Here is a 23229-nt window from a genome sequence, read left to right on the forward strand (position 1 = left end):
GTTGGTGTGAGTATTTCTGTAACTGCTGATCTCCTGGGATTTCCACACACAACTGTCTCTAGAATTTACTCAGAATGGTCCCAAAAACAAAAAACATCCAGTGAGCGGCAGTTCTGTGGATGGAAATGCCTTGTTGATGAGAGAGGTCAACAGAGAATGGCCAGACTGGTTAGAACTGACAAAGTCTATGATATCTTAAATAATCGCTCTGTACAATTGTGGTGAGAAGAATATCATCTCAGAATGCTATTCTGAGATGCGGATCGGCGCTGTTTTGGCGGCACGAGGGGGACCTACACAATATTAGGCAGGTGGTTTTAATGTTGTGGCTGATCGGTGTATTTGACTTGATAAAAGCTTTACTGCTTCGAGTTGACTGAGTTAAGCTGCACATATACCCGAGTGTGGGAAGTACAACAGATGAGAATAAACATAATATGCTATACACAAAACAAAGTAACAAAAATCGAGCGGTCAATCCTTTAGATACAACACTCTTTTGAAGAAGTCATTAAATTTGGTACTGTACCTCAGCTATACAAAAGAAAAGTTTTGAGGATGATATTATTAACCTTTTACAAGTAATTTACTCAAAATATATAGATATACTATACATACACAGTTCAAATTTCCACATTCGAGTCTAATAAATAACACACTGCATGTCAGTGTTTGCAGAGGAGTCATAATGGTGCATGTGATGTAGGCGGGCTTAAGATGGCTGTCATATTACAGAGGGTGGGCAGGTGGGAAAGAGCAGCCATGTGCTTGGACTAGTCAATATTTAAAAGCTTGAGGTGGAAGTGACAGTGTGTCTCAATTGGGTCTTTCTCTCTCTCACACACACACACTACATTACAATAACACCATTTCTAGATTTCCTCTCCCACTTGTTCCCTCTTATGTAACATGACTGACACATTGTTCCTTTAAGCCATCTATTCTTCCCAGCTTTACCTTTTCTGAGTCCACAAATCAGATCCCTCATTGAAGATCTGAACTTTTCATTAGTTTCAGTGACTGCACATTTGATTGCCGTGTCAAGTTCTTTATTCATCACTCATAACTGCATAAAGTGTGTTCTCATTTTATCCCTCAATCTAACTAAAACTGAGTTGTTTCAAAGGCTCAACCACATACCCATATATGCTCCATTACAAAAACTAGTCAGTTGCCTTGGTATTTACTGCCTACATTGGCAGCATCCTAACTGAAATGAAACCTCACACTGTTAGTGATCAATTTGGAGCACTCTATTTAAGGAGCAACTCAGTGTGGCACACGAACAGCACTCCAAACTTGAAGCGCACAGGAGATTTGATTCACAATTCAGTCCAAACTATACTTTGATTTTGACGCGAACATTCAGCATCTGCGTACAGTTGAATGCGAACCTTTCAAACTATACCCCATATTACTGTGCGTGCATGCACAGGCAGTTGGCGCATGCATGCTACGACTGCTATGAGACACCAGACTATTTCTCTTCAGGAGTTTAGACTCATAAAGATGTCTTTATAGTGCTCCAGACTCGAGTTGTACAAATGCAGTTCTCTCTGACCTCCTAACACAAGCGCTCTTGATGTGCACATCTGTATTGTTGTTTTTACCTTCATTTCTTGATGATTACCGCCGATTACATCTTCTTTTAGCATTTCTTTGTGACAGCAACGGCTCGGATCTAAGTGTTGCCACCTTGTGGACCCACTAATTAGTGCAAATACGTAATTCCAGGTGCATTAAAAGAAGCACGGTTTGAAAAATTGGGCTGCATGCGTTCAGTGCTCGAGCACTCTGCTGATGATGAGATTTGCGTCACGCGTCCTGTGTGCGGATGCTTAGCATTTGCAGTTGACCGAAGTATACTTTGAGCTTACTTTCGAAGAAGTTTGATGTTAGCATGTTGCAAAGCTAATTATATGTATTTTTATTATTGAATAAATTATAAGAAAATTCCCTCACTTCATCTGCCATCTTGGATGGACTTGTTTTCACATCACAGTGCACAATAGGACTGCCTTCTCCACAAAGTATACATGTGGTGTTCCCTTTAGATTTTGACAAAGTGAGGAATGCTTGTTTTGGAAAAGCATTCACATCAGGAGCCTGCCTATGATGCCTTAGGCCAGAAACATACTGTACTTTATGCAAGTACATGTATGCAGATACAAGCATTTGATCAATGCATGCTTAATTCGTTCTTGCTCTACTGTGGCGGTAACAAACCTCAGTACTCAAGAGTGCAATAGAGTTGCATTCAAAAGTCTGTGCTGTTAAACTAGATGTGCTGTTATTTGGGGAAGTTGCTATAAATATATTGACTTTAACTTACTTGCTCAGCAATATACTCTTCAAACAGTCCAACATGACAGTAGTTCACTTGAAAGAGAAAACTCACTGTAGAAGCGGACAGTTCAAACTATTGTCCGCTATAGCGCTCCTTGTGGCAATGTTGAGAATGCAACGAGTACTTGAATTGTGGTCTGATACATATTTCAGAAGGCAACAACACATGAAATCGTAGCTAGTAGCGTCTGCGTTCACATACTTGTGTAGAGTATGTTTCAGCCTCTAAAATGTTGCCTACATAGGCAGCTCACTAGATATTTGGAACAGAACTTTTGTCTCTTATGAGCATTTTCTGTCCCAGTGGCTGATTGCCACAGTTTAAAACCAATTACTTCAGAATGTAATCAACAGCAAAACAGCACAAATGATAATCAACAACTGAAATGAGCTGACTAGCTAAAAAAGGCAATCGTGACAGATGTTTCAGCAATTTTGTTTACAGAAATCCATAATGGGAAGCTGAATATAATTTTAATACTTATTTCTATGCGGTTAGTCACTATATTTTCGATAATCAGTAGTTATGTCCACCTCTTAAACTTTAAATATATATGTTTAAATACCTTGTATCCATTTGCACAGATTAATTAAATATATAAAAAAACAACAACAATGATTTCCACGTTCACACAAACTTCCACACCAGGACAGGAAGTTAGGTCTGTACTCCATGACACTGACGGTATTGCGTATCAAAAACACTCTATACATCAAGAGCCTTTCCTGTATTGCAGTCAGATGACCAAACTGATAAAGGATAAACTGAAATGATGGTTCCATCTTCTATAACAACCTGCCCAGAATAAACTGAACTTTTCTTCCATTCTGGCATTTGCTGTCTGAAAGGTCAAAGCAGAGTTGATTCACATAGGATGGCCTCTCAAACAGTGTCAGCTTTAAAACATTACAGAGAAAGATGAGTTCAAGTGTACCATGTAACACATTATTTATTCTTCCTGCATAGTCTGCCACAGAAGAGCATCATGTGACTCATTCGGTCCTATAGAGTCACATTGAACTCTGTGATTAAGAAGTCAATGTAGTCCTTCTCTTTGGTTTTAAAGGCTTCTGCGATAAGTTGAGCAGCTTCCCGATGTTCCTTTCCTCTGAGAGACACATCGTTTACCTCTAAGATTACCTGGCCCACCTTTAGCTGTCCACAGTTATGGGCTGAGCCTCCTCTCTGTGGGAAAGAGAATGAGAGAGATACAGTTTGAGACACTTTAAAACTTCTAAAGTAGCCATCCTGCCAATATACCAGAACAGGGCAGAAATGAGGACAAATCCATGTAATGTTGGAGTCCGATAAGGTGGTCAGTATTAAAAGTAGATTTGGCTCTGAAATAGAAAGCTATATTGATTCCCTTGGGTTATAAACTGAACATAATTGGCTGAATAGAATTCATTTGTTTATGCATTTCAACTGGGAAATCAAAACGCATATAATCAAAGTTGAGAATTTTAACACTAACAATTCATCACAGATGGATCCCTGGTGGAAAACTGAGTGAGAGTTAGCTGAAAATGACATTAGAGGGTTTTGGGGTGTTGATCAACTCTTAAGCCATGTTGTTGATCCAGTAAGTGAACAATTTTTGAAAATCCTGAAAATGAATTCAATGACGATAGTGGTCACTGATCAAGTAGTTTTGTCTAGCCAGACTTTTGACTATAAGCATTAAATCTGGTACAATTTGCAACTTCAGGTCCCTCAAGCCCAACCATGGTTCACTTTTTTATGACTTTAAGGGGCAGGTAAATCTAAAGAGTTGTATAGACAACCCTAAATAAATTAGTAGAAAAACATGTTGGCTGTGTTGTCAGAATTTCTGTCTCTCCAAAAGTATCAATTACCAGCTAATAACTAAGAAACTGAAAACAAAGAAAAAATGAAAAAATTTGTAGTAATTATACTGATGACATTCATTATATTGGCAAACCCAGTGACTTGTTCTTCATATGATGCACTAATTGTATCAGCCTGGTACCTTATAAACTTTGTTTCCTGTCAGACCAATGAAAACTGGTGCACTCAAAGGCCAGAAACATACTTGAGGCAAGTAGCCATATGCAGTTGCACAGTCTAATCCAATGAAGTGTCAATGCGTGGCCTGTTTAATGTGCATTCTTGAGTTATTGTGGTGGTGACAAACCTTAGTACTCAAGGGGGCAATAGAGTTACCTTCAAAAGTCTGTACCATCAAACTGGATGCGTTATTATTCAGGTAAAATCCTATAAATATATTGACTTTAGCTTGCTTTGAATATACTCTTCGAACTTTTGCTTCACCGTGACAGGAGTTGGCTTGAAAGATATGAACTCAATGTAAAAGCGGAGAGTTTGTACTGATATCTGCTATAAAACTCCTTGCGGCAACGTTGAGAATGCAACACATATTTACAAGGTGTTATAATTTAAAATAATACACGAAATCGAGCTTCGGTAGTTAGAAGCGTCAATGTTCACATACTTGCTTAGAGTATGTTTTGTCCTACTGCTGGAAATTGTGTATTTTGACTGTCCATGGGCATGATGTCAGGGGCTGAAACTACTGATCATGATGCCTGCAGGCTAATTTCCAAAATGTAGGATGGTAGGGGAAGAGTCACTTATACTCATTAAGAAGGCAATACCTGATTGGACAATTCAGTAATATTAATCAGGAAAGGGCTACGTGATTTGAGAAACTATTACCCAAATGTAACCCTAACCCTTACCAATCATGTAGCGCTTTCCTCATAAATATAAGTCTTCCCCTGCCATCCTAAAGTCTGCTTTAGAAGGTCATGATACTTACAGTATCCAACAGGAAGTATCTAACTAAGTAACTAATGACAGATAAGATGCAGGAGTCACCCATTTAGATCTCACCAGCATCTCGTTTGCTTTCATACAACTGCAGAAAAGGATCTAAATAAAATAACTCCAAATGATCTCATCCATGGCCACTTTGGTTGTGGGATTTTCATTACAACGCTAATGAACCACCCAAAGCCAGGGAATTAAAGAACATTCATGCCTGTCCATTTGCCTCTGCAGAAGCACTTTCTTTGACTCTCTCATTTACTCCCTAGTTTAGTGTTTCTCAACAGTCGCAATCCCCAAAAGGGTCACAGGTCTGTGACAGCAAGGAAAAAAACGTTTCAACTTCAACTGTTAATAGGTTGGATAAATCGCTATCCATTTCCAAGATATCAAGGTTGGTGATCAAAAGTCAGAGACTTCAATGTGAACTCAAACATTTCTCATTGAAATCTGTGGATCTTTGGTTGCTTTCCACGTTCATTTTATACCTCTGTACTCTTGCCGTGTCAATGAGTGTCTCAACTGTATCTTTTTATTTCTCCTAAGGAATTTTAGGAGAATGATCTGAGACAAAGTTACTAAGATACATAAATGAAACATTTCTGAGAACTCCATTAAGTCTCCTGAGCTATGAAAGATGGTTTGCTGCCCCTTTCTTGCTCTCTGTCTCCTATCTCTATTGTTCCCCCTGTTACATTAACACAACTCCTCTTTGTCTCTCAGTTGTTTTATTAAGAATGTGGTGATTTGCTGCTAAATCAGCTGTAATCAGCAGCCCTGTTATTTCATATTCAGCTCACAGAACTAAAGCCATCTTCTCCTCCTCAAAACGTCCATCAATTACTCTCACAGAGGAACAGAATCCCTTTTCCAGAGGCTATCACATATCATCATCATCATCATCATCTCTCTACAAATTACACACCTAACTATTTGTGTTTCCACAAACCTGTTCAACAGAGTGGCTGAGATTTTTGTAAAAGAAAAGACAAAATCAGGAATATTCTGCTGTCATGATGGCATCACACATTAGCACCTGCTTCTTGCTCTACAGTTGCCCGCAACTGGAGGTCTATACCGTTTACAGCAATTGATCTGTACCGCTGTGCTCCTGTGCTAATTATATAATTCACAGAGGCTGTCAGCGCTCCTGTAGACCTTTATATGACTGACGGCAGGGAGCTTATGATTGCAACTCCATTTTGTGTCTGTCTTTGTCTCAGGATTTGCTTCGGGCTTAGAAATGATATAAACAGCTGTGAAGCCTGGCTGTTGCCAAATATAAAGAACCATAGGGCGGTATTATTCCAATTCATATTCAGATTCAGTAATGACCTGAAAATTTAAATAGAAGTGTGCATGGAAGAGCATGAGTATTAGTGTATAAGTAGTTTCTAGAGAGCACTAGTATTGTGTCGTGGGTGGCTGCCAGGGTGTTGGTATATGGTTGCAAAGGTGTTTTAAATGTGTTTAGCGTGAGACCCAAGCATGACTGTTGGGTGCATTTTCCATTTCCCATTTTGGTTTGTAACTAGTAGCACCTAATAAACATAAAATAAATAAATAAAAAAAGATAAAGAAAGAGCAAATTTAGAGCAAACAGTTTTCCTAAAAATTTATGTCTTAATATGGGGACAGTTTATTTATCAATTGGTTATGTTTTTTGGAGTGTTGGTTATTCATTTTTTTTAAAGACCCCCTCCAGTGAAAATCAAGTTTTTAACCTTGTTTACATGTCCATATGGTGTTTTTATATGCTAGAAGACATACCATGAGTGAAATCAGCAGTCAATGCCATGGCTGAGCATTTTCACCTTGGAATTGCAGTTTACCAAAGACCATCTCAAAAACACGGATTCAAACAGCCAGGGTTTCATATGTCACAAACCTAAGGAACCAATCCCGTCAACTTGTGGGGTGGGGCTTTCCATATCAACAGCATATGCTACGGCAAAGCAAGGGGTATCAGGAGAAGCCAGGTGTAGCTACGTATTGGTATTTTGCAAGACATGTTCTGTTCTCTGATGCAAAGTTGCAAAAGGACAAATGGTGAGCCTTCATGCATTACCAAAGGATCTGACAATCCGAGATAAATGGGCGCAGTTTATTTGGAAAAATCGTAATGTCCCAGCAAAACTTCCAGAGAAAACTCGGGTTTGCAGTAGTCATTTTCTAGAGAACTGTTTTGAAAATTTTACCCAAAAACAGAGCGATACATAAAATACATTACCACTGTGATACATCGATTTGTAGGCGACCCTGTGCAGTTCACTCTTCTTCTTCTTCTTCTTCTTCTTCTGAATCAGTTTCCGGTTCGAACATATATGGCTGAATTACTCCAATATTACCACTTACCATTGTGTAGTGTTTAGTACTTTTACAGTGAACAGATTTGAAGGTGAGCAGGTAGCCCGAGCTGCAGGTGAGCAGTGCAAGGGTGAGTGTTGATAGAGGCAGGGACTAATTTGTATATTCATAGATTCATGCATACTAAATGAGGCAAAGGTGTAGAGTTATATCTAAGACATTTTAAGGCATGAAGGGATTATTTTCATGGAAAAATTTTATTTTTAAATATGTAATTTTGATTAACAAAGATAAGTTTTTAGGGGTTAAACCAGTGACTGGAGAGGGACTTTAAGATGTTACAGACATTACAGATGATTTTCTGCAAAGCTGCTTTGGAACAATGTATATTGGGAAAAGCATAAATAAAAAACTATAAAAAACACAGCTGTTTTGTGTAAAAGTTCTTCCAAAAGACTTTTTATCACAGTTGCAAAATTAGAATTTTATTAGAACGACAACAGAATGACAATAGAAGATGATAATGAAGAAGAATAGGTTTTGGATTACTGGACAGCAGCACATTAAAAGAGCAAAAAGCTAAGTCAAAGAGGAATTTCAAGGATTTTTAGTCTTGGCACTCCATCTAGTGGACAATATCAGTAATACATCCTTTTTTTTTGTGTGGATTTTCTCCCCTTTTCTCCCCAATTTGGAATGCCCAATTCCCAATGCGCTCTAAGTCCTCGTGGTGGCATAGTGACTCGCCTCAATCCGGGTAGCGAATCTCAGTTGCTTCCACGTCTGAGACCGTCAATCCACACATCTTATCACGTGGCTTGTTGAGTGCGTTACTGCAGAGACATAGCGTGTGTGGAGGCTTCACACCATCCACCGCAGCATCCACGCAAAGCTCACCATGCGCCCCACTGAGAGCGAACCACATTATGGCGACCATGAGGGGGTTACCCCATGTGACTTTACCTTCCCTAGCAACTGGGCCAATTTGGTTGTTTAGGAGACCTGGCTGGAGTCACTCAGCATGCCCTGGGATTTGAACTCGTGACTCCAGAGGTGGTAGTCAGCGTCTTTACTCGCTGAGCTACCCAGGCCCCCTACCAAAATGCATTATTATTTTTTTTTAAAGTTACAATGCATTTTGCTTTCCGCTCCTTTCATTGTAAATATATTTGTGGTCAGGGCAGTTAACATTTAGCAGCAGGTAAGTAACATTTGTTCACTCTTGGATAAAACCATGACGGATTAGTGTTTCTTGCAAAGCAGATATCGAATATTCAGGTGACTGAAGCTTTACATGTCATGGACCATCTGTCATGTTGCTGGTTTTATGGGCTTTATCAGGAGCTTCGACTTCAAACATCACATCTTTCGCTTCCACATACTTTAACCCCACCCAAGGCTGGGCATGGCGCCCTCCTCACCAAAGCAAACATCAAGATGCTTCTAAAACGTATACCACTCACCCCGCTGACTGGCCCATTTTGGCATCATATGGCAAATTTTATTCACTGTCCGACTCACAACTTAGTGTAGAAGTAGTCCCCACATTTATTTCTCTGTCGGCAGGCTTATCTGGATCCTTCCAATATTTTAAGCTCCCGTCCGTACACACCGACTCCGATTCTATGCTCCTCTTTTCCTGTGCCACTCACAGCTCCACTCTGGATGTTTAAACACTTTTGCCCCTGCTAGATTCCGCTAAAGATTTGATAAGGCATGGTTTGCCCCCTCTACGCTCAAAGCTTACGATTCTGCTTGGTTTCAATATTCTTCATTTTTGCAACTCTCACAAGACCCCTTTAATCCCAGTGTTAGTGTCAACTGTCTGTGCTTTCATTGCTTTCTGTTTTAACATCCGATTATTGAAACCTTCATACATTAATAAAATGGTGGCAGGCATTCAGTTTCATACTATATGTCATTCACCCAAATTCCCTAGCCTTTTCTCCTTTTCATCCATCCGGCTAATTCTAAGAGGTATCAAAAAAAAAAAAAAAAAAATCTCCCCTACCTTTCGCTATATATGGCTTCCTATCAATTTAGACATTCTACACCTCCTTATTCCCACTCTCAGAGCAGGTTATTTTTCTAAATTCGATGACATTCTTTAGAAGCAGTTTTTCTTATGGCATTTTTTCAGCTTTTTGGGGTATTGGAAATTCACGTCATATTCCCTAGTTTTCTTGACCTCTCGACATTTAACTTTTTCTGATACTTCTTTTTCTCCATAAAATTATTTTTTATTTCTTAAACATTCTAAAACAGATAGTTTAGATCATGGTTACACCATTACAATATCTAAAATTCCCAGTAATTACTTGCCCATACGCCACGATGATTAATTATCATAAGTCACAGCCTCACGCTTCAGCTGCCTCCCCCTTATTTATTAATTCTTCGGGGGACCCCTTGACTCGCCACTGGTTTGCATCTCATCTTTCCGACACGCTTATACGCTGCGGTCTCTCCCCTCGATTGTATTCTGGCCATTCCTTCAGAATAGGAGCCGCTACAGCAGCTGCTTCACAAGGACTTCCTGAGTCTTCCATTAAGATGCTGGGACAATGGTCTTCTTCATTATACAAGACATACATATGTCCCAACCTGCATTCAATCAGTCAAGCTCAGCTCATATTAAGCAACACATCAATGGTACAATTTTCATACACTTCTGGTGGTGGTAGAATCACAAAAAAAGCTATGCACTCCCTTCCTCATACTCCTCCAAGCATTGTTATCCTTTTCAAGGGTACTGCACAAACAGTACTTCCCTCCCTCATTCTTCCCTAGCATTGTTATCCTTTTCAAGAGTATTGCATAAACAATGCTCCCCTCCCTCATACTTACCCAAGCATTGTAATTTTTTCAATGGTATTGCACAACAATGCTCCCTTTCCCCTAATTATGTTACAAGCTTTGGTTATTCTTTTCAAGAATACTGCACGACCAAACGCTCGCCCATTCTGGGCTCAAAAGCATTGCAAGCATTGTTTACTCTTTTCAAGGATATTGCACGATCAAATGCTCGCTCAACTCAGGGCTTAAATACAGCATTGGTTACTCTTTTCAAGGGTATTGCAAAACCAATGCCCCCTCCCTTTCATGTGTCATAAACATTGGTTACTCTTTTCAAGTGTATTGCACAACCAAATGTTCGCCCAATTCAGGGCTCATATATATCATAATCTTTGGTTACTCTTGTCAAGCGTATTGCACAACCAAATGCTCAGACAATGCATCAAACATCACAAAAAATGCTCCCCTCCCTCTTTTTCCTCATAGGATTGTTATACTTTTCATGGGTATTGCACAAATGATGCTCCCCAATCACTGTTCACCTCTCGCTTTAAAGGTCTGTCAGCAGCCAACCACTCTGATGCCTTCAGGTGCCAACGTGACAACTGCCTCCTCCCCACCACCACCAGCAAGAAGAAAAAAAAAACTTAACAAATACAATAGGTGCCTATGCACCTTTGGCCTAAGCAAATATTCACAGTAGTACCATTTTTGTTTTGACAAGATGAAAATGAGAGTGTGAGGGGACAGACTTACAGTTTCTTCAATGGATTATACTGTTGTTTAAAGCATTTTGGATCATTATGTAGACAAAACATTGAAAAAATAATCTTTCCAAATAATTATTTTTTTTTTAAATCTGTAGACAAGAGACTTTACAAAGCACAATGTGAATATTTAGATGTGACCTAAAACCTTTAAATGGCTTCATACAGCACATGCAGTCTATATCTCAGCCTCATTTTCATTCCCATTAAAAGTCTAATATACCGCTACTGTGAATAAGGTCTATGGCTAATACAGACTATTAAGTCATCAGAATGTTGTGCTTTTGACTAGTGGAGAGCATATAGCAAATTAGATGCATATAACAGTAAGTACATTATTTTGTCAGATTTTTCTGATTCACAATGACTGGCTGTGGCTATATGTTATTTCTGTTATCATTTATGCACACATTGACACATTACACACAGCAGAGTAAAGGGAACTCTTTAACAAATTTAAAGACTCTCAAGGATTACCTCTATTGTGTCTCCACTACATCCTGAACTATCCTTCATTGTTCAATTACCTGATCATTTTAAAGTGTTGCTGAAAACAGAAATAGGTGAATTTTGTCACGTCATCAGACTTTCCTGGTGAGCATGATAAAAATGACCAAAGAATAGATCCTGTGGATGCTGTGGACACATTTGTTTTGGTGTCAAATTTCAACTGCTTTGATCACTGTTCAAAAATAATATTTTATCTTCCCCTAGCATAGTACCTAGCATAGTACATTGATAACATTTTGCCCATGATGGGCTGATCCAACCCAGAACATAGAAAAACAAAGTATACCTGGGCCCCTAACTCAAACTCTAACCCTTATTCAATCCCTAACTGCCTTAATCACAATAGCACAAATAGTATTTGCTTAAAATTTTGCATTGTAAGTTTTAATTTTTTTCCTCACAAGATACAGAAAATACAAAATACAAAATACAAAAACGTATTTCCTTACATCTTCCGAATGACTTAACGAATCAAAATTATTTTTATAACTTTTTGTCAGGAGGGTCTGTAGATGATGTAAGCTAAATTTCATGTGAATCAAGGACGAGTTCAAAATAGTATATTTTTCCAAAAAATCAAAGTGGTTGAAAAGTTTTCCATGTGACCATATCATTTGTGTGCACTGAAGGATTCGGAGAAACTAAATATATATTCTAGCCTATACGGTTCTGGAGTTATTCACAAAAATGTGAATTAGCTTATTATAGCGCAACCATGTGGCCGATTCGCACAAAATGTGATATACAGCTTCGTGTCCTCACCCTGCTTGTGTATAATAAGATTAATGTCCAGCGGCCATTCACAACTCAAGTTATTAGGTGCTGAAATTTGACTGGCTATTGGCTGCCATTTTTGGTGGTTTGTCGAATCGATATGTTATTGATATGTTAACACTAGAACCAAAGAAGGTGCATATTTAATTTGAACTTAGTTGACCAAATGACTGCAGAGTTATGACAGTTTTTCAGTTGTACCTAAAGGGCAGAATTGAACGAAAATATGTGTGAATCTTCAACATGACTCATTGACTATGTGTACCAGGTTTTGTTAAGTTTGGCCTTTGCATTGAGTAGTTATTGATCAATGAATCAAATTGTGTTCTACCGAAGAAATTTTATCGCTAATATCTTCATGATGATTTGACGATTTGAAATTCTTTTGATAACTTTTTATCAGGAGAGTCTGTAGATGAAGTATCCCAATTTTTGTGTGAAACGGCCTAGAAGGAGTTAGAAAAAGTAGGTTTTACAGAAACATCAAAATAGCGTAAACATTTTACAGACGGAAATGAAATCGGAAATATACATTGTATATGGCTTGACTCAAGGATTCAGAGACATTTTTTTGATTCTAGCCCTTACGGTTGCTGAGATATTAGCGAAAAAGCAACACGGCTAATTATAGCGCCACCTAGGGTCTGGTGGGTGGGTGGGTGGGTGTATGTGGGGAGGGGGGGGAGGGAGCAGAAAAAGAAGAATAAGAATAATAAAAATAAAATCTTAACAAACAACCTTCAGTGCTTGGACCCCTAATAATAAGAAAATCAGTACAAATACAATAAGGTTCCAGCACCTTCTGTGCTTGGACCCTTAATTATTTTACTTTACTCTACTTTTATTATACAACATTTCTTTTCTACTTTGGGAACAAAATGTCAATGTTTTCTCTTTGCACTGTCAAACAAACAAGTGATAGCCAGTGCTGAAGCATTTTACCAATCAGAAATTAGCATAATTAATTCTGATACAAGGTTCTATCACAGCCAACCCATGTGTAAACAAAATTATTCATTATAAATTCTGAATCTAAGTACTGTTTACCATTGTCCCTTGTCTGCAAACCATGTTGAGTGGTCTAAACATCATCTGCAACCTGAAACTGAACTTTTTTGATCTGAAGTTTGGATTGAATGCACTTGGCTTTATAGGAAAGCTATAGGATGCTCCCTTGCTCCCTGTTTAATGAATGATTAACCTTCAGTGTGCTGTCTGTCTGCACTGGTCTCAGAACAGTTCGAAATGCACTTTATTTTCATTCTAACTCCATATAAAGCCTATAAAAGCATTGTTTCTCAATGTAATAAGGCACCGTAAATATAGTATTAAAAAAATAAATAAATAAATAGCACTTTAGTCCATTATAGTGGTCATTGTGTTTAATGGCGTGCAAATTTTTGATAAATCACTCCAAAAACTAAAGACTCTAATATTTTGACTCAAACAGGTTTTAATGTAAAAACTTAATTAGGTTTCTTACCAGATGTAGTGTTGTTGGCGTTTCTCCAAAGTCAAACTCTGCTGTGCAATCAGTTAACAATCATTAAATCGCAAAGATTGCTTTACAAAAAATATGACTGTGGCATAATTTTTGTAAAAAGATATAATGTGGCTTACACATTTCACAGAATTTCTGAGGTGAAATGTCCACTGACTGGCGCTAAAAGTAAGTTTCATTTTACGCCCAAACAGATAAGGTTTTTAAGGTTAACACTCGATCGAGATTTAAATCAACAAACCTACCGTAAACCTTAAACCTAAACCTAACCAATAGTGTAATAAAAAGCAAATGTGACATGAAAAATGCAATTGCTGAAGCAACCATGTTATTTTGTGATGTGTCTATCACACTTTTGTCTGACGTGTTGACTCGTTTGCTCTTCCGAACTCATACCCTGGTGTTTTGTATTGCAAATGCAACGCTCTATCTGTTGAGCTACAATATTGTGTAATTTGATCATGTTTGAACAAGCTTGTAAATGTAGTTGGTTATGTAATGCAGATGTTTAAATGTATCGCCTTTGATGTCAGAAGATAGCATTGTGTGAGAAACATGGCAAAAGTGTTTATGAACTGATAATCTGCCCTTTTACTCATTATTTGAGTGAAAGGAAATAAAAGTAATTGATTTTTTAGCACCTCTTGTTTTAATTTCACCAGGAAACTGCCGCGATACGTTCAGCGAGCCAAGTAAAAAATATTTTGCAAAAGTGTATGTATTGTAAAGTATCAGGTAGGAAAAGAAATATCACTCTGGAGGTGGGGGTGTGATCGAGCGCCGATATGTGGAGAGTGAGGTCTGGGAAAGCTGAGTGGTTAAGGATTTACACCTGTGCTAACACCTGTTTTGTATTCCCAGTGAGCTGTGAGTCAGAGATAAAAGGGGAGGAGATGGAGAGAGAGCCAAGCTTCAGAGCTGTGTGTGTGTTTAAAGAGGTGTTCTGCTGAAAAGTGAGTAAAAGGAACAATAAAGAAATATTATTTGAACGAAGTATGCCGTCTCCCGCTTCCTCACTCTCTGGAACCAAGGGATTTGTCACAGTGGTGCCGAAACCCGGGAAGGAGGAAGATCGCCATCATGGAATCCTCGCCGCTGGCCAAGGTCGTCAGAACCTTCGCCAGCATCCAGCTTGCAGAGGACCACTTGGTGGATTATCCGGGAGACCGCGAATCCTTTTCTCTCTCTTCCTCTCTCTCTACCCCTTCCCCATACCATACTGTTCCTATCCCTACACCCTGGTGATGGGGGGGGGGGGGTCCTTTTCCTGAAACCGGCTCCCTGGACCCAGGGGGGTTTCTATTGCTCTGAACCCCTCTGTTTCTGTTCCCCCTCCCCGCCAGGTTGGTAAATCTGGGGCCACAGGTGTGGAGGTAAGGTCTGGGATCAATGCCCGGTGATGGATGTGGGGCCTTGGGTCCGGGTTCCCAATGCGTCATCAGCCGCCCCCGATCGAGCAGGGATATACCGTATACCAGTGGGCATTCAAGGGGGTACATACCAAGTCTTGGTGGATTTGGGTTGCAATCATTCTTCAATTCACCAAAGCTTGGTTCAAGGTGAGGTTTTGGGTATAGCATGCCAGGTGAAGGTATACGAATACCCTCTAGGGCCTGTTATTGTTCAATTCCAGGGACAAAAACATAGAATATATCTAAAAATAAACATAGAACATCCGCTGATTTTGGGTACGAACTGGCCAGCATTTCAGACATTATTAAGGGGAATGTGTGCGGATGGGTCCTGTAATAGGGTAGTCCAATGTGGGATTTGTGCAGCCCTGGCTGTGGATGCGTTGTCTGAGCTGTCAGGGAAACCCAGAGGGAAGTGAAGTCTCTGCCACTCCCGCCCTCCGAGGAATTCCCATAGGGGATTTCCAGCTGGAGTAGACAAGAGATGAGACTCTCAGGCATGCCTTTGACCAAGTGAGAGTAATTGATGGTCAAAAGCTTAAGCCCGGTGTTGCTCTCTCCTATCCCTACTTATTAAGGATAGGTTGTATCGAGTGACACAGGACGCTCAATGAAAAACAGATACAACCCAGTTGTTAATCCAGAAAAGCCGCCGGGAAATGGTTTTCTTATTATAATCTGATGGCAGGACATTTAGGGCAAGATAAGACACTGACATTGCACCCTCTTCCGTTGATCAAGGCTCCCTTGGAAAGAATTGTTATGGACCTCGTCAGGCCAATAGAACAGACGGCATGGGGGCATCGCTTTGTATTGAGTCTTGGTGGATTATGCAACGCGATACCCTGAAGCAGTACCCATGTGCAACATTTCAGCACGCAGTGTTGCGGAGGCACTCTTTAAAATTATCTCCCGAGTTGGGATTCTAAAAGAGCACCTAACTAATCTGAGCACCTCATTTATGTCACGAACACTCCGCAAACTTTATGAACTATTGGGGGCACTCAGCTACGAAAATTCTCACAGGGAGATAAGGTCCTTGTGTTATTACCCACATCGAGCTCTAAATTATTACAAGTGGCAAGGGCCCTTTGAGGTCACATGGTGAGTTGGGGAAGTCGACTATGAGTTAAGACAAATGGATAGAGGCGGAGCACGGCAAATTTACCATCTGAATCTCTTAAAACTGTGGAGAGAGGTGGTACCTGTGGCTTTGGTGATGGCCGTCCCAGAGAGGCCGGAGTTAGGCCCAGAGGTGGATTCAAAAACCATTCATCAACCCACCCTGGTGACCACCTATCGCTGTCCCAAGTCAATGAATTTGCCAGGTTGCAAAAGGAGTTTCCAGATGTGTTTTCGCATCTACCCAGTTGTACGAACCTCATAGAACACCACATTGAGGCGACTCCAGGAGTGGTGGTACATTCCCACCCCTATCAGTTACTAAAACACAAGAAAAAAGTAATCCGGGAAGAACTCACAGCCATGCTCGATATGGGGGTGATTGAGGAGTCCCACAGTGATTGGGCCAGCCCCGTGGTTTTGGTACCCAAAGCCGATGGGTCGGTCCGGTTTTGTGTGGACTATAGAAAAGTTAACGTGGTGTCTAAATTCGACACGCACCCCATGCCTCGCATTGACAAACTGCTCGATCGGTTAAGTGCAGCTCGTTTTTATTCGACACTGGATTTAATGAAGGGATATTGGCAAATCCCCTCGACTCCCATGTCCCGAGAAAAAACTGCTTTTTCCACTCCGTTTGGGTTACACCAATTCGTTACCCTTCCGTTCGGTTTGTTTGGGGCCCCGGCTACGTTTCAGCGACTCATAGACAAAATTCTCCACCCTCATGCTGCATATGCCGCTGCCTACCTGGACTATATTATTATTTATAACAATGATTGGCAGAGGCATATCCAGCATCTGAGGGCCGTCCTGAGTTCGCTGAGACGGGTGGGACTCACAGCGAAATCCGAGGAAGTGTGCAATTGGATGGGTGGAAGTACGGTATCTGGGTTTCCACTTGGGTCATGGACAAGTGCGTCCCCAAATTGTCGGTAGCAGGCTGGATGGTTACCTGGCCTGAGTCGGGCGGTGGGGGTATGTGGAGGGGGGGGGAGGGGGGGTGTGATCGAGCGGTGATCTGTGGAGAGTGAGGTCCAGGAAAGCTGAGTGGTTAAGGATTTAAATCTGTGCTAACACCTGTTTTGTATTCCCAGTGAGATAAAAGGGGAGGAGACAGTGGCAGATGGAAGAGAGAGCCGAGCTTCAGAGCTGTGTGTGTGTGTGTGTGTTTAAAGAGGTGTTCCGCTGAAAAGCAGGTAAAAGGAACAATAAAGAAAGTCTCCAACTTCCTCATTCCCTGGAACTAAGGGATCTATTACAATCACATTTCTCCTCAACAAACCACATACTTTAAAACCCCAAATACTAAGCATCATCAATGCTAATAGTGATGCCTGTCTTAGCAAACACCTCTAATTAAAAGAATGTGTGTACTATTATTTTATACTAATGTGTCCTAATTTGCACAGGTGACTTACCTGTATGGTAACAATGCGTGGAAGGGGCTGCCGTGTATTTGCCCCGCCTTCTATTGCAATGCCCAGTGTACTAGCGCTTTTTGCCACTCTCACTAGAGTGGATGTCGGCTCCAACAGACCAGGCTGCAAAATAGATTTTGAGATTATTAGTAATAGGATAAGAGAAATGATGAGGAAGAGAGAAGAGCGACAGAAAAGCAGCAAATCAAAGGCAAGGAGAGAGAGAATGTAAGAGAACAGGGATAGGAAGCAAAGACATATTTGGCCCTGATGAAAGACATCACTCTGTGTCTGTGATGGCCTAAAATAAGGTCAGAACTGGCTTATTTCTAACCACAGTGTCCTCAGATAGCCCTATTATTCCATTCTGCAAGATCACCAGCATAGCCAAGAAGCAGCTAAAAGACGGCCACTAGGAACTGTTTTGGTTCAGTACACTGAGGTTTTTTTCAGAGCACTGTTTCAGCAGTTATATGTAGTTCAACTGGTTGAGCATTGTGCTTGCAACGCAAAAAGGTTGCAGGTTTGATTCCCAGGGACAGCAAGATAAAATGTATACTATGAATGCATTGCAAGTCGCTTAGGATAAAAGCGTTTGCAAAATCCATAAGTGTAATGATCTGAGATTAATTGGACAAAAAAGAATATACTGAAAACTAAAATAAAATGTATGTACAAAAGGAGAAGAAAAGTGAAAATGAATTGTGATAAAGCACTCTCAGTCACAGGGAAGGGGAGGAAACAGATATATGCAAGACTCAGACTGCACTCTTCTGTCATTACTCTTTCTCACTCATTCACACCCAAGCATCACTTTTAATGTCATTATCCTTTGTCATTATCATTAACTCTCAAACATCCTATCTCTCTCTCTCTCTCTGCCTCACCGGTTTGGCAGATGTCTCTCCTCCGTGCCCCTCCAGTGGGGCTCTGGTGCGAGTGGGACGTGGACTGCTATCCTTACTGAGGCGTCCAGACTCTGCAATGTCCACTCCGCTGTCCTCGCTAAGAGTCTGTCCACTGTCTGAGAGTTGGGGCAATGTCCCTCCTGCAGCAAATGTTGAAAAAAATAATCACAGTGGCTACGTTTACATAGAAACCAGAAAGCAGCTTATTGCGAGAAAGCAGTTTTCCTGTTTATATGCACTGTATAAGCAGTGTACTCTTTACTCCCGTATACATGCGGCTCGGTCAGTAAGCAGTAATTTCCCTGCGACGCTTGTGTAAATAACAAACATGGCATATAACAAAAGGATAATAAAACGTCATGGTTACTGGTGTAACCTCCATTCCCTGATGGAGGGAACGAGACGTTGGTGTCGATGTAGTGACACTAGGGGTCACTCTTGGGAGCCCGAGACACCTCTGGTCTTTGATAAAAGGCCAATGAAAATTGGCGAGTGGTATTTGCATGCCACTCCCCCGGACATATGGGTATAAAATGAGCTGGTATGCAACCACTCATTCAGGTTTTATGCTGAGGAGCCGATATAAGGTCCGGCCATTTCAGCGGGTAGTTCAGCGTTGTGGCAGGAGGGACACAACGTCTTGTTCCCTCCATCAGAGAATGGAGGTTACACCAGTAACCATGACGTTCCCTATCTGTCACTCACTCGACGTTGGTGTCGATGTAGTGACACTAGGGGTCCCTATTCAAAACGCCACAAGGCTGAACTGTGTTACATGGCGGTGTGTGGTGGGCAGACTTGCTGTGTGCCTCATAGCCAGCACACCAGGTCGACACGTAACCTCCCCCGACACAGTTATGAGTGTCGAACGGCCCTTTTTGGGGACAAATTGACTACCCAAAGATAGAGACCGGCTTAACCCAGTCGTGGCCTCTTTTCCCCTTCTCTTTTTCACTCCCTAAAAAAGAAGGGGAATTATCCGACTGGGCTGCCAGGTCTAGTTGGGGGGTGTCCCTCCCAAGGGGAAGACACCACAGAGACCACACCTCACCCAAAGAGAGGGGGGGATATAAGGAGAGCCTTCAAGGTAGCGGAGTTACTACAAACATGGAGACTGGGGCAGAGGGGCTCTGCCCAAGGAAGATGCAGTTTGCCAGCAGGGAAACGAACTAGCGGAGGATATAGATCGCATGGGGTTAGCCTTACAGGGAAACGCCACATGCGGAGCACCTACCTCAGAACAGGGCTCTTAGTTAGCACGTGTACTAGGCCGGCAGTGAGTCTCTCCGAAAACTCGACTGCCACAGGGCTCGGAGGAAGTCAACCAGGGAACAAAGTTTGTGAACACTACTGGGAATTAACGGCGCACGTCTTCAGCTCAAAAGGAGGTGGAAGGCGCTATGTGCAAGTGATACACCCGGCCAGCTATCCCGGGCTTATCCGCTTGTTTTGCGTGCCACTACCTGGGACAAAACCGGTTCCACCCGGAGGTTGTAGAACCTTGCAAAGGTGTTGGGTGTTTCCCAGCCCGCTGCTCTGCAAATGTCTGTTAGAGAGGCACCTCTGGCTGGGGCCCAAGAAGCCGCTACACCACGGGTAGAATGGGCTCGTAGCCCTACCGGGGGCGGCATGTTTTGGGCGAGATATGCCATAGTTATGGCATCAACAAGCCAGTGGGTGATCCTCTGCTTGGAGACAGCGCTTCCTTTCCGTTGTGCACCAAAGCAGACAAAGAGCTGGTCAGAGACTCTAAAGCTCTGCGTGCGATCCAAATAGATGCGTAAAGCGCGCACTGGACACAGCAACGACAGGGCTGGGTCTGCCTCCTCCTGGGGCAGCGCTTGCAGGTTCACCACCTGGTCCCTAAAAGGGGTGGTGGGAACCTTGGGCACATAGCCCGGTCGGGGTCTCAGGATCACGTGAGAATAACCCGGACCGAACTCCAGGCATGTTTCGCTACCAGAGAACACTTGCAGGTCACCTACCCTCTTGATGGAAGTGAGCGCAGTCAGGAGGGCAGTCTTCAAGGAGAGTGCCTTAAGCTCGGCTGACTGTAAAGGCTCAAAGGGGGCTCTCTGTAGACCCTGAAGAACTACGGACAGATCCCATGAGGGAACGAGGCGCGGTCTGGAGGGATTCAACCTCCTGGTGCCTCTTAGGAACCTGATGATCAGGTCGTACTTCCCATCAACTGCGTCGTGGTGTGCTGCTATGGCGGCAACGTACACCTTCAAGGTGGAGGGGGACAGCCTCCCTTCCAGCCTCTCCTGCAGGAAGGAAAGCACTGATCCGACTGTGCATCTCTGGGGGTCTTCGTGTCGGGAAGAACACCACTTAGCGAATAGACGCAACTTAAAGGCATACAGGTGCCTCGTAGGAGGGGCCCTAGCCTGAGTGATCGTGTCTACCACCACGGGTGGTAGACCGCTTAGGTCTTCCGTGTCCCGTCCAGAGACCAGATATGGAGATTCCAGAGGTCTGAGAGTGGGTGCCAGAGGGTGCCCCGTCCCTGAGAAAGAAGGTCCTTCCTTAGGGGAATTCGCCAGGGGGGAGCTGTCGCGAGGAGCGTGAGGTCCGAGAACCATGTCTGGATGGGCCAGTAGGGTGCTACCAGGACGACCTGCTCCTCGTCCTCCCTGACCTTGCACAGGGTCGGTTCGGTGCAAGCAGGCTCACTGGGGGAAATGCATATTTGCGTAGGCCAGGGGCCAGCTGTGTGCCAGCGCGTCTAAGCCCATCCGAATCGACTCCAAATCAGCTGGACCACCTGAGGGTGGAGGCTTCACTCTCCCTTGAGGGAAACCTGCTGTGACAGCGCATCCGCTGTAGTGTTGAGGTTGCCCGGGATGTGAGTTGCTCGCAGCGACTTGAAGTGCTGCTGACTCCGGAGGAGGAGACGGTGGACGGGTTGTGATATACAGCGAGAGCGCATACTGCCTTGGCTGTTGACATATGCTACCACTGCCGTGCTCTCCATCCGAACTAACACGTGCTTGCCCTGGATCAACGGCCGGAACCTCCGCAGGGCAAGCAGAATTGCCAGTAACTCGAGGCGGTTGATGTGCCAATGCAGTCGCGGACCCGTCCAGAGGCCGGTGGCTGCGTGCCCATTACAAACAGCGCCCCAGCCCATCTCGGAGGCATCTGTCGTGACCACGACGCGCCTGAAGACCAGTTCTAGAGGAACACCTGCTCGTAGAAACGAGAGGTCGGTCCAAGGGCTGAAAAGACGATGACAGACCGATGTAATGGCCACGCGGTGTGTCCCGTGGTGCCATGCCCGTCTCGGAACTCGAGTCTGGAGCCAGTGCTGAAGCGGCCTCATATGCATCAACCCGAGCGGGGTGGCCACCATCGAGGATGCCATATGCCCCAGGAGCCTCTGAAAAAGTTTCAGTGGAACCGCTGTTCCCTGCTTGAACGCCTTCAAATAGGCCAGCACCGACTGGGCGTGCTCGTTCGTAAGACGTGCTGTCAAGGAGACTGAGTCCAACTCCAAACCGAGAAAAGAGATGCTCTGATCTGGGAGGAGCTTGCTCTTTTCCCAGTTGACCCGAAGCCCTAGTCGGCTGAGGTGTGAGAGCACCAGGTCCCTGTGTGCGCATAACACGTCTCGAGAGTGAGCTAGGATTAGCCAGTCGTCAAGATAGTTGAGAATGCGAATGCCCACCTCCCTTAACGGGGCAAGGACAGCCTCTGCGATCTTCGTAAAGACGCGAGCAGACAGGGACAGGCCGAAAGGGAGGACTTTGTACTGATACGCCTGACCCTCGAACGCGAACTGCAGGAAGGGTCTGTGTCGAGGAAGGATCGAGACGTGAAAGTACGCATCCTTCAGGTCTACCGCCGCGAACCAATCTTGATGCCGGACGCTCACCAGAATGCGTCTTTGCGTCAGCATCTTGAATGGGAGTCTGTGTAAAGCCCGGTTCAGTACTCGCAGGTCCAAGATTGGCCGCAACCCACTGCCTTTTTTCGGTATGATGAAGTAGGGGCTGTAAAACCCTTTCTTCATCTCGGTTGGAGGGACAGGTTCTATCGCGTCCTTCCGTAGGAGGGTAGCGATCTCCGCGCGCAGGGTGGCAGCGTTTTTGCCCTTGACCAAGGTGAAGTGAAAACCGCTGAACCTGGGCGGGCGCCTGGCGAAATGAATCGCATAGCCGAGTCGGACGGTCCAGATCAGCCACCGCGATTGATTGGAAATCGCAAGCCACGCGTCCAAATTCCACGCGAGGGGGACCAAGGGGACAACGTCATCGGACGTACCGGCAGGTGGGGCCTCGCGGTGGGGCGGAGCGCGAGGTGCCACAGCACGTCGTGGCCATGCTGAGTCTAGGGACATCGAAGCACTTACCTGGCTCCTTGTGACCACTCCGGAACAGCCTGGGACGGGGGAGCCTGTCCTCGGGGGCGGCTGTGTGCCACAGCTGGGTGCTCAGGGGCGGAAAGGGAACCGCTGGAGCGCCAATCCTGCAAGAAAAAGCCCATGGACGGTAGTCATGGTGACAACCGTACACACCGGGTATGTGACCCAGGGAGGAAGGAAGCCGCTCTTT

The 23229-nt window shown here is 43.3% G+C and overlaps 1 protein-coding gene across 2 annotated transcripts in view; it reads right to left on the reverse strand.

Annotated features, from left to right (window-relative positions):
* Positions 1-325: 325 nt before the first annotated feature.
* Positions 326-23229, reverse strand: part of whrna (whirlin a) — a 179190-nt gene continuing 156286 nt past the window's right edge. The window contains exons 11-13 of one of the 2 annotated variants that reach the window (XM_051678238.1): positions 18653-18813; positions 17766-17888; positions 326-3532 (exon numbers count right to left, since the gene is read on the reverse strand). In XM_051678238.1, the coding sequence (XP_051534198.1) occupies positions 3350-3532; positions 17766-17888; positions 18653-18813 (467 nt within the window). In that variant the 3' untranslated portion in view covers positions 326-3349. The remainder of the gene's footprint in view (positions 3533-17765; positions 17889-18652; positions 18814-23229) is intronic. The other variant, XM_051678240.1, reaches the window with a different exon arrangement.

This window comes from Myxocyprinus asiaticus, chromosome 38 (genome assembly GCF_019703515.2).
Source record: "Myxocyprinus asiaticus isolate MX2 ecotype Aquarium Trade chromosome 38, UBuf_Myxa_2, whole genome shotgun sequence".
Taxonomy (NCBI): domain Eukaryota; kingdom Metazoa; phylum Chordata; class Actinopteri; order Cypriniformes; family Catostomidae; genus Myxocyprinus; species Myxocyprinus asiaticus.